Genomic DNA, 17,500 nt, shown 5'->3' on the forward strand with positions numbered 1-17,500 from the left:
TGCTCTGTAGGTCAGGTTTTAAGCATCCTTAACATCCAATTTTACATTTAAAGACAGGAAAAATAATCACACTAATACACAATTTCATAAATTCAGCATACTAACTACACACATTACATTTCTAAACCATTTGGTCACTTTAACTTATCATTTATTGGTTTAAATTGGTTGCACCACCTGACGAATAATATGCACGTCATGTCATTAACTTGCAGACATTTTATAGAAAGATTAGCTGAGATTTATCGCCTGGACTCATTTAGTTTGAACTGCCGCGTCGATACTGCGACGTCCATTCAACAATTAATATACTCTGTGTCCACTTGGCAGAAAATGGCAGCGTTGTGAAGGTCACAGCGGAGCGTCCTCGTCGCACTTGGGGCTCAAACACACACACACACACACACACACACACACAAAGAGGCGAATAATATCGTTGAATAATAAACAAAACTTGGGGGCGTTGTCTTAAATTCTCGCCAAAAGCTAAAAAGTGGTTGTAAAGAAATAAAAAAACGGTCTTTATTTCTTGTAAAATGGAGGCTGTGGTGAGCTTGGATTTACAGTTAAATAAAGTTAAATCCCAGAGTTAAGTGTCTCTTCGAACATAACGGTGATTTAACCGTGTTTGTGCTTTTACGTGTCAGAGATTCGCAGAGTTGTCGAGGCCCGTTTTGAATTTTAATAGAAAAAACTTTGGCACGTTGAGTTCTCACATCAGCTGTCACTCACACACGTCAGGGTCTGTAATTCACTCATTGTTGTTTTTTTTTACAGTTTTCTGTCGTTGTTTTCACACTTAGCTGTTGATGTGACCTTTTAAAGTCTTTCCCTTTTATTTTGGACCCGACTTGTCCACATAGACTTGTCCTCTCAGGCAGTTTTACTACAGTAAGGCACATTTTATTATATATTATACATTGATAATATATATAATATATTTTTAATGTCATATTAAAGAGATAACGTATTGGTTTTTTGTGTGTGAATCAAATGTAAAGAGTTGGAAGGTAGGAGTGTAATTGTGTGCAAATGGCCAAGATGGATGCCTAAATTCAAAAATGGCCGACTTCCTGTTGAGTTGAGGCCATGGTCCCAATGGACTTTTTTGTTCGTCTTGGGCTATTACAACTTCCCACCAAGTTTCGTGAAATTCAGTGCAACTTCATTTTGGCTTCCCCAATCCATGTTTTTTTTAAATTTAATATTGCATTTTGGCCACACCTGACCTCCGAGTTTGTATTTACGTTAGCAATCCTCAAAAATGACCGCAAAGCCACGGAATAATAATAATCTGAAGGTAAACGGTCGGTTCCTAGCATGAATTTGAGTCCAAATGAGAAAATCCCATGTATACGGTCATTTTTATTCGTTAAAACAGACAATCTGAAGATACTGGAAAAACTCTATATTTACACTTTTGGAACCCTTATTTCTAAGATTGTAGCGAAGAAGAGCTGAAAACTAGCGATCGAGTCCAATAATACTCTTCATGAACATTCATCAACATCCATTTTCACATAGACAGACCCGTGTTGTCGCCCCCTGGTGGCTGTTCAGTATATTCTTACTTCTGGGTTGTCCTCAGCCAGATAAACCAACTGTACGTCCACCTGTTGTACAAAGTGTAATAATACAATTGTAACTTTTAAATGTGACTTTATAGGTTGCACGGTGGTGAAGTGGTTAGCATTGGTGCCTCTTAGCAAGAAGGTTAGCGGTTTGAGTCCCGGGGTTCGATCGAGTGGCCTTATCAGTGTAGTTTGTATGTCCACTTTTTTATTCAAAGTTTAATTTATAAGTTTCAATTTGACTTTTTTTTTGCGCGGCGCGGTGACACAGTGGCTCGTATCGTTGCCTCGCAGCGAGAAGGTCACAGTTCGAATCCCGGTTTCCTTGCTTGCGGGTTATAATTCATTTTTGGGATTTATATTCACCACGTCACAGCGGGGGGGGGGGGGGGGGGGGGGGTCAACGCTTCGACACTGACTCATCAGCTTTGGTAAACAAATGACAAATAGTTGTTTACATGGATTTGTGGGTCATTTATTCAGACCCTAAACGCTGGATTGGTTATTTGTTGGTCATGTGCATATGCCATGTGTTTATATGTGCTGTGCTGTGTGTGTGTGTGTGTGTGTGTGTGTGTGTTGTGGGTGGATGGTGAGTTGTGCATCTCAGACCGTCTGTGCCGAACAGCTGACAGACACACACACACACACACACACACATGCCCGCTCTGAACAGAAGGCATCACCCGGGCCCTCGGACAATTGCACACACACACACACACACGCACACACACACACATGCAGTGTATACACACATATACACAACACACGTGGCGTGCCTGAGTGTGCTATTGGGTTCACTCTGGGTCTCAGGGGTGTGTCAGTGGCGACAGAGAGGGAAACATGATATACTGTATTTTGATACTGTGAATGTGTGTGTGTGTGTGTGTGTGTGTGTGTGTGTGTATCATAACATATACAGATCACACACACACCGCAGACGTCCAGGGGCCACAGGGTCCGACCATTGTTGACATGGCGACCGTGTCGGACCGGCTCACGACTGCGGCTCAAACAATAAGGGAGTGGCTTCACTTCAATAGTAACTTGAGACGCTACTGTACATGGGTGTGGTGGGAATTCTTCTGTTCACACGGGCAAACGTTTTATTTGATCACACTTAAAATGATATATATGTTGTTTACGGTAAAGCCGGTGATGATGTATGGCGTGGTATTTCTGTGTATTTTTGTGTTTACAGACACATTTGTTGCATCATAAGTAGGTTTTTTTTATTGTGTGTTACTTCATTTATCATAGTGTTTGTGGAGCCTGTCCCTTTAAGGTGCCGTTAACTGAGGAATTATGGGAAATTGAGTAAGCTAAAGCTGTCGCTAAAGTGTTAGCTGCGTGCCTGAAATCCCTCGTTCATTTAATAATAATAATGACTTACAATCTCATAATAATGACTTAATATCTCATAATAATGACTTACTATCTCATAATAATGACTTACTATCTCATAATAATGACTTAATATCTCATAATAATGACTTACTATCTCATAATAATGACTTAATATCTCATAATAATGACTTATTATCTCATAATAATGACTTTATATCTCATAATAATGACTTACTATCTCATAATAATGACTTATAATCTCATAATGACTTACTATCTCATAATAATGACTTACTATCTCATAATAATGACTTACTATCTCATAATAATGACTTACTATCTCATAATAACGACTTACTATCTCATAATAATGACTTACTATCTCATAATAACGACTTACTATTTCATAATAATGACTTACTATCTCATAATAACGACTTACTATTTCATAATTATGACTTACTATCTCATAATAATGACTTATTATCTCATAATAATGACTAACTATCTCATAATAATAACTTACTATTTCATAGTAACGACTTACTATTTCATAATAATGACTTACTATCTCATAATAACGACTTACTATTTCATAATAACGATTTACTATTTCATAATAATGACTTACTATTTCATAATAATGACTTACTATCTCATAATAACAACTTACTATTTCATAATAATGACTTACTATTTCATAATAATGACTTACTATCTCAAAATTCTGACTTTCTCATGACGCCAACAGCAGCTTCTGATCAGGACATCTGCATGCTGTCGCAAACTCCGTCATAAAAAGCCATCAATTTACGCCACGTTGAGTTATGAACTACCTGCACACTGCAGGAGTTTAGGGAGTCTTCCCTAATGGAGACAGATCTGTGCAATTTTCCCGGTGACATTTCAGCAGCGTGGAACACGATCGCGCGTCGCCTCCCGAACACACAACGCTAACATTTGGAGCTGCAGCGTAACAATGCTGTGTCTTTGTGACGGCGATCCATCAACGTCTGACACCCAGCGTTTTTTTGCTTTTTAAGCACGATGGAGCCATCTGGTGCATATTTGAAAGCCTCGTGTGAAAGAAGTCGAGACAGTTCCTCTATTCAAAACAACTACGGTGGCCTCCGTGTACCAGAAAGGACTCTTTCACAACTTTAATCTGCTGAGTCCTCCTTCTACTTTGTTGGGTTTCAGGCTGTAAAGAGTATTTAATTAACCAATTACTGAATTAATCAACTATTTTTTTACTACTCCCTAATAGAGGGAATTTAAACAGTTTAAACTTAATTAATTTAAAAGTAAAAGTAAATTGTTGACATTTAAAAGGTTAAAGCCATCAATCAGTGGTTGAAACGTTAACAATTTTAATTGTTATCTCAAATGAATAGTAATAGTTTACATGTTCAAGCTAAAGCTAAAGCTTAAGAAAACATTAAGTTCAAAGTCGTCAATAAATGACTAAAACTACAATTGAATGTAGAAATGTAGAAATGGTTGTCTTTAAAAAGGATTATTAAGGATTATTTAGCTACAAGATTTGATAAAAGTCATCTATAAATGGTTGATTTTGCTAACATTGGCAAACTATTTTAGCTGTACAATCTAGGCTAAAAAAAAAAAAAAAGGTTACGGTAATGGTAAATCTTAATCTAAACAAATGTTATGCTAAACCGAACAGAACAGAATTGGACGCCCTCAAAAAATGAGATCTCAAAGGGTTATCGATAAATAAACTCGAACTTAGATGTTCGGCATCTGCCTAGACAGGTTGTGGTGAAAGGAAAAATGGGGTTAATAAGGATTATGAAGGATTATTTAGCTACAAGATTTGATAAAAGTCATTGATAAATGGTTTGCTAACATTTATAAACTATTTTAGCTTTTAGCTAAAAATAATCAGTAGCTGTAGAATCTAAGCTAAACAAAAAAAAGGTTATGGTAATGCTAAACCTTAAGCTAAATGCATTAGCTTACTAAATTGATAAATAACAAAAAAAATCTGACAGAACCAGAGATGTATTGGACTCCCTCGAAAACGAGATCTCAAAGGGTTATCGATAAATAAACACTAACTCGGATGTTCTGCGTCTGCCGAGACAGGTTGTGGTGAAAGGAAACATGGGGTTAATAAGGATTATGAAGGATTATTTAGCTGAAAGATTTGATAAAAGTAATTGATAAATGGTTGAGATTGCTAACATTGATGAACATTGATGAACTATTTTAGCTTTTAGCTAAAAAAAAACCAGCAGCTGTACAATCTAAGCTAAAAAAAAACAAAAGGCTAGCAAACATTAGCTTACTAAATTAATAAATAACTAAAAAATATGACAGAACCAGAGATGTATTGGACTCAAGGAGTTGTCGATAAATAAACTCGAACTCAGATGTGCGGCATCTGCCGAGACAGGTTGTGGTGAAACAGATTACAGATTAAAAGCAGCTACCAAACTACCTTCTATTTTTCACTGCATTTCATAAGACACAACTTTTCTCTATAGTTGATGACAGGATGTTGTTGATGGATGATGAAACCAATAACACATTCATAACCAGGAAATGGTTTCTTTATTTCCACATCATTTCAGAAAAATATGTCCCTCCAGATTTTGTAATTGAGTTATGCAAATTAGCTGAGTGGGAACACCATTTTCAGGAGACGCCTGAGTGGGAAGAGAAGGGTAACAATACAAACAATAGAGACGGTGTGTAGTGGTTTTCGTGCCGGGGTTCAAACTGGCAACCTTCTGCCTTCTCGTCACAAACACACGTCTAACTGCTGTCAGGCAGAACGCTCGCCTGACGTTTTATTGTCACCGCGGTTTCGGATTGTTTGGGAACAGACGACGCGTAAACGCCACAGATCTTTTACAGGACTCTGGAAACAATCGCAAAAGTCGACGCAGAATTCATTAGATCTGTGTGTGTGTGTGTGTGTGTGTGTGAGAGCGAGTGAGTGAGTGTTTGTGGGAGTTTGGATCGCCCGCTGTTATGAAAAGTGTGTCTCTGTGGGAGTTAAATGCATGAGTCAGCGTTGAATCACGGCCTTTTTCCCTCAACCAGTCGAACACGTGAACTCTCTCGCGTGTGCACGTTCACTGTCATATTCTGTTTACATGGCAAAAATGTAAATTTTTTTACATATTCATCAGCTGAATGAATGGATTGGACATATGGGGAACAACAACAACAACAATAGAAATTATAACTGGTCAAAACTAATAAATTGGTGACCAATAAATGGTTGAAACTACATTAAAGAAATGAATAAATGGTTGGAACTATTACGTTCAAGTAAAGCTTGATAAGTAATCAATAAACTATTTGATTTAAGTCATCTACCACTTAACTTAATTGTTAATTATTTAAAAGTATCACTGGAGATCAAAGTAATTGCAAAATGGTTGAAACTTCAAAAAAAGTAACAATTTGGCCCCCAAAAAAGGTCAAAACTAAATACATTGGTGACCAATAAATGGCTGAAACTACATAAAATAAATCAACGCGGTGCTCAAATGCTCTTTAGCGCCCCCCTAAGGTGAAAACCAAGCCAAAAAAAATTAAGTTTCACAGAATTTCCCGAAACTTGGTGGGAAGATGTTCTAGCCCAAGACGAACAAAAAAGTCCACAGGAACCATGGCCTCAACTCAACAGGAAGTCGGCGATTTTACGCACACTTCGCAAATGAGACACGAAGTGCCCTTTAACGTACGCCATACATCGATAACATCGATCGCCACTAAACTTCATACGTGACACAAGAGGCCGACCCCGAACGCGTCTACGGACGCAACCTTGACCCAACAGGAAGTCGGACATTTTGAATTTAGCCACCATTTGGCCAAGAAACAGGAAGTGCCCTCTTTCTTGGCACATTAGTTGTTATTTGTTTAATTGTTCTACAAAATCCCTCAGCTCCAGAACAGTAGAACAGTATTTCAGTATTTTTTAAAATAAATTGGTGGACAATAAATGGCTGAAACTGCATATAAGAAATCAATCAGGGGGTTAACGTTCATAAAAACTCTTGCCCGAACGTGTGCGCTGCTCAAATGCTGTATATAGCGCCCCCTAAGGTGAAAACCGAGCCAAAATTAAGTTCCACAGAATTTCCCGAATCTTGGTGGGAAGATGTTATAGCCCAAGATGAACAAAAAAGTCCATCGGAACCATGGCCTCAACTCAACAGGAAGTCCATTTTTTAATTTTTTAATTTTGCTGTTCGATTTTGGCAATTTTACGCGCACTTCGTAAATGAGCGAAAACTCCTCCACGAGACAGGAAGTGCCCTTTAACGTGATTGATTACATCGACCGCCACTAAACTTCATACGTGACACAAGGGGGCCGACCCCGAACGCGTCTACGGACGCGACCTTGACCCAACAGGAAGTCGGACATTTCGAATTTGGAGCACTTCCACGAAACAGGAAGTGCCCCTCTTACTGGGCACATTGTTTGTTTAATTTTTCTACAAAATTCCCTCAGCTCCAGTACAGAGGAAGCTCTCGTACCACTGGTGGCCCACGCACCACAGTTTGAGAACCGTGGTCATAGAGGATGATGTCATTTTTTTAAATAAGGGCTTTTACGGCGAAGAAGTCGGGAAACCACTGACTTTTATGTCTGTCATTCTACAGTGTGTGTGTGTGGGTGTGTGTGTGTGTCGGTCGCTCATGTCACTTGTGATTTGACTCCTCAGTCTTCAGGCCTTTCAGAACATTAACGCTCTCTCTCAGTGATGAGCGACGCTGATAATCAGTGAACTTTAGCAGCGCAGTCTCTTCCTCCTCCTCCTCCTCTTCCTCCTCTTCCTCCTCCTCCTCTTCCTCTCTGCAGTAGTAACACTTCACCGTGTGAGAGCCAACATTGTTTTAATCAGCTTCATCCGTCTATTAGGGGAAGAAAAAAAAAGCTGTTATTATTGCGATTACGATGACGAGGAGGATCCGTTTGTGACGAGCCGACAATAACAGGAGGACGTTTGACCACAAAGAGCCTAACTTTCTTACACATTTACACCAATATTTGTTTAAGTATACGCATATATTACATAGTTAAATCTAAATATTACACGTTACACCGAAAAGTCAAGTATAAAATATGGACGATACGGATACGATAGCGATATCGCAAACTGGAGGATCTACCGATACTGACACATTTTGTGCTGAGTCATACAAGGCCAAACATGACTCAGCTAAAATGTTGTTGCTCATTTTCATAGTCAGACATGCAATATAATATATAGGAATTTTGGGGGGATTATATTGGATTTGACATTTTTATCAGTCTGATATCCGATCCAGTGATTTGGACCAATATCGCATCGACTCATCTAAAAATTTCCTGGCCTTTTAGTTGAGCTTTGTGTCTATATTTATAAAAAAAAAAAAAAAAAAATATTCCAAACATCTCCTGGAAAGTGCCAAACTGGAGAACCTGGTCATCTCTTTGCTAAAACCTCTGTAATTTTACTCTTTGCACAGCTCGAGGACCACGGTGTTGTTTACGTGACTTCCTTGATTTTTCAGGCTCCTATTTCATAGTTTTAAAGGTGATGTTTACTTTAAAATGCAATGTTTTTCGTAGGTGTTATCAGGGACCCCCCCCCCCCCCCCAAAAAAAAAAAAAAAACGGGGTTGAATGTGAATATTTTCTTTGCTCCATAGAACAAAGAAACTGAATTATGACAAACAAGCACCATGTTTCCACATTTTCGGACATCTGACATCTTATTATGAAAATGTTCCTGAGTGAGGAAGCTCAGACGGTGGAGGAGGGTGCCCCCTCCCCCCCCGAGAATCTGACAAATGCAGTTTGCTCGTCGCTGACGGGAGACGGAATGTGTGCGAGTGAAATGGTTTGCATGCAATTTAGCAGCTGGGTTATGAAGTTTTTTTTTGATTTTCTCCTCCTTCTCGTTCTGCGATCCAGATAGTGGGCTTATGATAGATGAGTGTGTTATAAAGCAGGGACTGTGAGCAGGGGAAATCAATGCTCATTCCTCAGTGTGTGTGTGTGTGTGTGTGTGTGTGTTGCGAGGTGTGTGTGTTTACCACTTGGCTGTTTGTTAAGAGGTTAGAAGCTGGATACATTCATTGTTCTGGGAGCCAGGGGCTGCAGCTCAGCTGCTCTGTCTTCATCTGCTTTTCCTTTGACTCAGCAAACCCCGCCGCTGCCAGACACACACACACACACACACACACACACACACACACACACGCACACACACAAAAACACAGACGTTACACAATCAAACAGTGAAGTCGTACCCGCGGTTGGCTGCCTGATTGTGCGTCCATTACCTCCTTTGTTCCAGGGTTTGTTTTGGGTGGTTTTGGCTCGACAGCAGCAGCAGCAGCAGCAGCAGCAGCAGCAGCAGCAGCAGCAGCAGCAGCAGCAGCAGCAGCAGCAGCAGCAGCAGCGCTCGCCTGAGACCACTTTGTTTCTACAACTATAATAAAACCCCTCTTCTATATGTGGGAGGTTTAGGTCTCGGCTGCACAGAAGCCGCCGCCGCCGTGGGTCAGGAGGACGCACGAGTGCTCGTTTTTTTTCCAGGAAAAGAAACGTCGAAGTGCAAAGGATCGAAAAGGGTTTCTTCAATAAGAACCTATGGCTTGATTTTCAATTTATTTTTGGAGGAATTTTAATATTAACTGATTTATCATGCTGCACCAGGCAGGCAGCGGCTCATCAGCAAAAAAAAAAAAAGTATCTTGGAATGACTTGAAATTTACCATTAATTTTAATGAATTTTTGAAATTCATGAAATGATCCATTTGCCCTGATGCACTTTGACAGTGAGCTGACTTTCTTCTCGAAAACAAAAAGTATTTCGGAATGACTTGAAATTTACCATCAAAATAGTCGGCATCGCCCTGAATAAGGATCCGTTGAAAATATTCGCAAACCTCTTAAGGAATAATTTTAATGAATTTTTGAAATCCTGGAAATGATCCATTTGCTTTGATGCACTTTGAGAGTGAGCTGACTTTTTTCAAAAAAACGAAAAGTATCTCGGAATTACGTGAAATTTACCATCATAATAGTCGGCATCGCCCTGAACAAGGATCCGTTGAAAATATTTGCAAAACTCTTAAGGAATAATTTTAATGAATTTTTGAAATTCCGGAAATGATCCTTTTGCCCTGATGCACTTTGACAGTGAGCTGACTTTCTTCTCGAAAACAAAAAGTATCTCGGAATGACTTGAAATTTACCATCATAATAGTCGGCATCGCTCTGAACAAGGATCCATTGAAAATATTTGCAAAACTCTTAAGGAATAATTTAAAATAATTTTTTAAATTCCCATAATGAACCCTTTGCCCTGATGCACTTTGACTGAGCTGACTTTTTTCATAAAAACGAAAAAATGTCGGACTTACTTGAAATTTACCATCATAATAGTCGGCATCGCTCTGAACAAGGATCCGTTGAAAATATTTGCAAAAGTCTTAAGGAATAATTTTAATGAATTTTTTAAATTCCGGAAATGATCCATTTACCCTGATGCACTTTGACAGTGAGCTGAGTTTCTTCTCAAAAACAAAAAGTATCTCGGAATGACTTGAAATTTACCATCATAATAGTCGACATCGCTCTGAACAAGGATCTGTTGAAAATATTTGCAAACCTCTTCAGGAATAATTTTAATGAATTTTTGAAATTCTTGAAATGATCCATTTACCCTGATGCACTTTGACAGTGAGCTGAGTTTCTTCTCAAAAACAAAAAGTATCTCGGAATGACTTGAAATTTACCATCATAATAGTCGGCATCGCTCTGAACAAGGATCCATTGAAAATATTTGCAAATCTCTTAAGGAATAATTTTAATGAATTTTTTAAATTCCGGAAATGATCCATTTGCCCTGATGCACTTTGACAGTGAGCTGACTTTTTTCAAAAAAACGAAAAAGTATCTCCATCGTAATAGTCTGCGTCGCCCTGTCGAATTGAAAGTGTCCAGAAAATGAAAAATCCATATTCCGTGCTTCAAACTTCACAGCAGTAACTAACAGAATTACCCGCCCGTTTAGTAGATTTGGGAGATTGCGAAATGATATCATCATTTATCACCATGACAGAGGGAAGTTTCTTCTCTCGTCTCTAAACTCTCAGACTGACACTTTTCTCCTTCTCTGTTTTTTTGTTCCCGTTCATTAAGAAGCGAGGAAACTATAAATGCCCTAAAAATACCTTTGGGTGTCTCTGAATGTTTGCTCCTGTTGGGCTTTCAGGAGTGTGTGAAACGAGCCGAAATGGCTGCGGAACGTGACGCCGCAGCTGTCGCATTATCTCACACCAAGTGGAACCAGCAGCAGAAAGAGGTTGTTTTACAATCTCTAGAAATCTGCGTCGTGTTTGCTCCCGACAGAACAGAACAGAAAAGAACAAGAACAGGCAGATTGTGCAGAAGTGAGAGAGTGTGGGTGAATAAAAGTGTGATTATTGCCTCTGCAGTGAAACTCCTGCAAACCTGTCATTTTAATTCTCGGGTTATTGATCTGCAGGCGAACGGTCCGAGAGTCGCCTCCACTTATATTCCCATCACCCTCGTTTGTTCTCTCCGGAAAAGAGACGTGATTATAATCAGATTATAAGAGCCGTCAAACGGCATCCCACAATAATCCCTTATGGCAATGAAGGATTTGCGAGAGCGAGGTGAGAAAGCGTATAGATTCATCACTGTACGTGCTGTACATTGATTTAACGCACATCAATAGAGACTGTTGGAGACAGAAATATCAGATATAGCAGCTATTTTTATTAATCCTAAGTTATTTTCAAATGTAAAAGGGAAAATAAACGTAATTGAGGCCTAATAATTATGAATAATGTCAATAAAATGACATTATTAAAAATGTAAGTATAGAATGTGAAAGATTGTAAATTAATAATAATTAAAAGACATGATAATTCAACAGGCCCAGGACTAATCACAGGTGTGAATATTTAAATTGAAGTTGGCCGTTAATTTGATGAGTAACACCTGTTTTTCCCGCCCAAACTCAAACATGGTTTCATTTCCTGTACGTGAGTAAAAAGTGTTTTAACTAAAACATCGAGCTGCTTTAAATCTATCTCCTTTTTAAAAAACAAACAAACAACTGTTTTTTATTTGAAACTACTTGTTTTGTTTTTGACTTTTCTGACATTAGTCAGCATGCTAATGCTCATGCTAGCATGTTAACACCGCACATTTTTTTTTACTTTAACACTTTTCAACGTCTTTTTCTACGTTATTATGTTGAGACAAATTAATTCCTGTTCGTTAACTACTTGAGAGTTTTGTTGTAATGCTGTGCGTGGAACACTAGCATGCTAATATCTCCTCTTCAGCACGCTAGTGCTAGCATAATCATTTCAACGGTTTTACTAGAATATCTTGCTGAATTTTTATTTCACGTTATAAAAATGTAAGATGTAGTAGTAGTAGTAGTATGCAATGTTTGTATTTTACTTTATTTACTTAGTATTGTGATATTATTGTGTTTATGTATGGTATCGTGAGGAACCATACTAGGGTTAGGTGAATACAACGTGTACCTCAGTGTTTTCTCTCCTGTGTTTGTGTGTTTGTCGCCTTAATCTCATTTTGTGTTATTGAGACATGAGTAACCTTGATTGTGTGTGTGTGTGTGTGTGTGTGTGTGTGTGTGTGTTGGTGCAGGTCTGGACGACTGTTTGCAGCAGTACGTGTGTGTGTTTGAGCGTGGAGGTGTGTGTGGCGAGCGGCTGCTGAGGATCAGCCACGCCGAGCTGGAGGAGCTGGGCGTCTCTCGCATCGGACACCAGGAGCTGATTCTGGAGGCGGTGGACCTGCTGTGTGCTCTGGTGAGTTTGTGTTGTTGTTGTGTTGTTGTTGTGTTGTTGTGTTGTTGTGTTGGTGCAGAGCTGCAGTCTCATTAACCTTTTTTTTCCCTTTTTTTAAATGTTTCCCATTCTGCTTGAGTGCCGCGAGTGTAATAGATTGCAGGTTGTTAGTGGTGGTGGTGGTGTCGTCCAAATGATGTGAAAAATAGTCCCAAAGTTTTATAGTTTGTCATATTAAATCCCTTTCAAACAAGCAGCATAAATCATAGATATTTATACACATTAATATACATACATAACAGTCGGAAAAGACGTTTAAAAAGGGGAAAGTATTTTTTGCCGAAGTTTTTTTTAACCCCACATATGATAAAATACACATATAATACCCAAAATGATGACTTGAATGATGATTTATTGAAAATACACCCTCAGAATGGACTTAAAAATGCTATATTATCCACATTAAACACATAAAACAGGTCAAAACAAAAACAGTAGATAAATAAGTAATAAAGGGCCAAAGAAAAATGGAATCAGACTCGAGGCAAAATAACCAAAATCTGCCAAATGAATCCCAACCACAGCTTTCTCATGAATATCAGAGTGTAAAAATTACAATATTTATCCTCCTGAAAAGTCTCAAAGTGTCTTAATGACGTTCCTCTGCCTCACTGCGTCAGACTTTTGATTATAAAATCAATAATATTCAATAACAGCATCTCATGTGTGTGTGTGTGTGTGTGTTCAGAACTCAGGTCTGGAGACGGAGAGCGTCCGGACTCTGGCTCACAAACTCGGCGCGTCGGCTAAAAACCTGCAGAACTTCATCTCCGGCCGCCGCCGCAGCAGCCAATCAGAGAGCAGGTCCTCGCGGCGGCTACCCAACGACCTGCTGACCTCTGTGGTCGACCTCATCACCGCTGCCAAGAGCCTGCTCGCCTGGCTGGACAGGTACTGTGTCTAATCTCTGTCTTTATAGCCACGTAGAGATTAAAGGCCCACGAGTACTTGGAAGATTAATTTCTCCATAATTAGATTATATTATGTTAGAGTGTAGGGGCCACGTGTAGATACATGTAAATTATTTTTTAAAGAGTTTTACTTTTCTGACTTTTTCTTTAATCTCAGAATTGAATGTCAGAATTCTGAATTTTACTTGAGTCTTAGAATTCAGACTTTAATCTGATTCTGACTTTAATCTCAGAACTCCATCTTAAATATCAGAATTCCGACTTTAATCTCAGAATTCCAATTTTGATATCAGAATTTAAACTTTAATCTCAGAATTCCGACTAAATCTCAGATTTAAATCTCAGAATTCCGACTTTAATCTCAGAATTCCAATTTAAATATCAGAATTTCGACCTTAATCTCAGAATTCCAACTTTAATATCAGAATTCCGCCTTTAATCTCAGAATTCCAACTTTAATCTCAGAATTCCAACTAAATCTCAGACTTTAATCTCAGAATTCCAACTTTAATCTCAGAATTCTGATTTAAATCTCAGAATTCCATCTTAAATATCAGAATTCCGACTTTAATCTCAGAATTCCAACTTTAATATCAGAATTCCAACTTTAATATCAGAATTCCGACTAAATCTCAGACTTAAATCTCAGAATTCCAACTTAAATCTCAGAATTCCAACTTTAATCTCAGAATTCCGACTTTAATCTCAGAATTCCAACTTTAATCTCAGAATTCCAACTTTAATCTCAGAATTCCGACTTAATCCCAGACTAAATCTCAGAATTCAGAATTTTTTACTTTCTTTCAGAAAATCCTTTTCCATATGTCTCTTAATACTCTTCCGTACAAAACAACTAATTACTAATTATTTATTTTTGTAAATGGAGTGAATATGTTGCTATTATCAGATTGTTGTCGTACGATGGTGAAAAACACTTTGAACAGTCTGTACTGTAGGGTATAAACAACACAACTGAGCGAGGGCAGCGAGGGAAACACTATGAATACAAATCAGCTCTGTGCTTGTTTACTTTACACCAAAACTGCCCTAAAGCACAAAATGAAAAACCTGCAAAAGATCCTTCGAGACTAAGACTGAGACTGAGACTAAGATTAAGACTGAGACTGAGACTAAGAAATACACAAACATGAAAACTATACAAATTGAATAATTAATTTGTTGATTTGATAAAAGAGGTAAGTGATAAGTGATTGAATTCCATAATGAACTCTGTATTTTGTCACCAGATAATCCCAAGAAACGAAAACAAAGTCAAATAACTCTAAATTGCTGTTGTCATAGACGTAATAATCTGGATTAAGTGGAGTCATAAATGCACCCTGTGATGATGGAGTCTTTGATGCATGTTGCTTCCCCTCTGTTTACTACTGAAGCTGAAAGCTGCAGCACATAAACTGCTGCTGCTGCTGCTGCTGCTGCTGCTGCTGCTGCTGCTGCTCGGTTGTTTGACGTCGTCAGTGAAATATGTTTGTTTGTTTTTGTTTTTTTTTCTAAGAAGATAATGTCGGAGCTTTTTCATCCCTGTCGCTCTCTCTGTCACTTCACTTATTCATGACTCGACGAAATCTCCTGCCCTCGAGGCCGCGGATCAGATACAGAAACTAAAGGTCTCTGACATCGGTTTGGTCAAATGCCGAGCACACACATCTGTCCTCGGGCCTCACGCACGCACACACGCGCACACACACACACACACACACACACACACACACACACACACACACACACACACACACACACACACACACACACACACACACACACACATTTAAACGGATAGAGACATGTCAGCAACCCCAGAGAAACTCCCACACACTCGCATCGACGCACACACTTATGCAAATGAACACGGTGATGCAACTGTAAATGGCAAAGCGACATTGAAGCAGAACATGCCGCTCCATCTTCTCTCTGCATTCTCGCAGGTTTTCCTGTTTTCTTACTTTAACCCCAGACTTTGATCTCAGAATTCTGACTTTAATCTCAGACTTTAATCTCAGAATCAAGACTTTTACTTTGGTCTCTGAATTCGGACTTTAATCTCTGATTTTGGACTTTAATCTCAGAATTAAGACTAAATCTCAGACTTTAATCTCAGAATTCCAACTTTAATCTCAGAATTCCAACTTTAATCTCAGAATTCCGACTAAATCTCAGACTTTAATCTCAGAATTCCGACTAAATCTCAGACTTTAATCTCAGAATTCAGACTTTAATCTGATTTGGACTTTAATCTCAGAATTCCGATTAAATCTCAGACTTTAATCTCAGAATTCCAACTTTAATCTCAGAATTCCAACTTAAATCTGAGAATTCCGACTAAATCTCAGACTTGAATCTCAGAATTCCAACTTTAATCTCAGAATTCCAACTTTAATCTCAGAATTCCAACTAAATCTCAGACTTTAATCTCAGAATTCCGACTATATCTCAGACTTTAATCTCAGAATTCAGACTTTAATCTGATTTGGACTTTAATCTCAGAATTCCGATTAAATCTCAGACTTTAATCTCAGAATTCCAACTTTAATCTCAGAATTCCAACTTAAATCTGAGAATTCCGACTAAATCTCAGACTTTAATCTCAGAATTCCAACTTTAATCTCAGAATTCCGACTTTAATCTCATAGTTTGATCTCAGAATTCCAACTTTAATCTGAAAATTCCCACTTTAATCTCCGATTTTAATCTCAGAATCCATGCTTTTTTTTTTTTTTTTTTTTACTTTCTTTCAGAAAATCCTTTTCCATATGTCTCTAATACTCTTCCGTACAAAACAACCAATTGCTAATTATTTTTTTTTGTAAATGGAGTGAATATGTTGCATTGTTTTTTAAAATCACAGGTGTACCACGTTTCCTGGTATAGACCCACTGGCAATGCGTAGGCTGCGCGTGCAGCCCAGATTTTGGCGTTAGGTGCGCGTGGACAGCGCAATGCGCAAAACTGAAATTGCGCCCCACTGTTAGGTGGAGTATACGCCCACGCTCACCAAGTAGAAAAAACATTTTAGACAACGGAAGAAGTAGTCGTCAAGGATAGTCATCTGAGCCTCGACCTGGCAACCGGCTCGAAGCGGCAGACCCCCGGACTCCGCTGCCCGACGGGCCTTTCTGCTGATGAGCCGCTCAAACCAGACGTGTCCGAGGGAGTTGTAGTATCGGTCTCTTCTTCTTTTTTTGGGTAGGAATGCGTCCCGTTCCCTGCGTCCAGACTTGTACCACCACCCAATGGTGAAGTGGGATACTACAGGACCCTGACGCGCGAGTATACCGGGGTCCGTGAAGTATAGCACGGGCTTAATAGTCAGTTAGCGTGCGGGGCAACTCCCATGGGTTCCAATGTTTTAGAAACTTTACAAATACAATTAGTCTTCAAATGCTTTCCCGTTAAAATCATCAAAGCGCCGTTGCTAGGGTAGGTCTCCTTGAGGTCTCCTTGACGACGGAAACGGTAGTTAATGATGGCAGAAGACAAACCGTCCATTGGGAGACTCTGTTCCTAATGCCCGTCTAGACTGCACCGCAGAGGACACTTGGCCAGACTTCAGTCCCGATCTGACAATCGTCTGAAGGACCTTCCGATTCAAGGCCGATTTGAACAGACTATCCTGTAGTGTGAGGGATCGACAGACGAGATTCAGACATCGTCGGACGCATCAGAGTCTTTCAAATCAAGAATTAAACTTGTTCCATATTTACGACTGAACGGTGTTGGGGGGGGGGCGTGAGCAGAACCCAGCAATAACCAATGAGAGCGA

General features: G+C 39.1%; 1 protein-coding gene across 1 annotated transcript in view; it reads left to right on the plus strand.

Annotated features, from left to right (window-relative positions):
- The window catches only part of cnksr2a (connector enhancer of kinase suppressor of Ras 2a), a gene marked incomplete at both ends in the record, with an annotated part of 73,391 nt that overhangs the window by 1,465 nt on the left and 54,426 nt on the right, over positions 1-17,500 (plus strand). Inside the window, 2 exons of the mRNA XM_083901308.1 lie at positions 12,606-12,769; positions 13,497-13,699. Coding sequence (XP_083757434.1) covers positions 12,606-12,769; positions 13,497-13,699 — 367 coding nt within the window. The remainder of the gene's footprint in view (positions 1-12,605; positions 12,770-13,496; positions 13,700-17,500) is intronic.

This window comes from Microchirus variegatus (genome assembly GCF_963457635.1).
Source record: "Microchirus variegatus genome assembly, chromosome: 15".
Taxonomy (NCBI): domain Eukaryota; kingdom Metazoa; phylum Chordata; class Actinopteri; order Pleuronectiformes; family Soleidae; genus Microchirus; species Microchirus variegatus.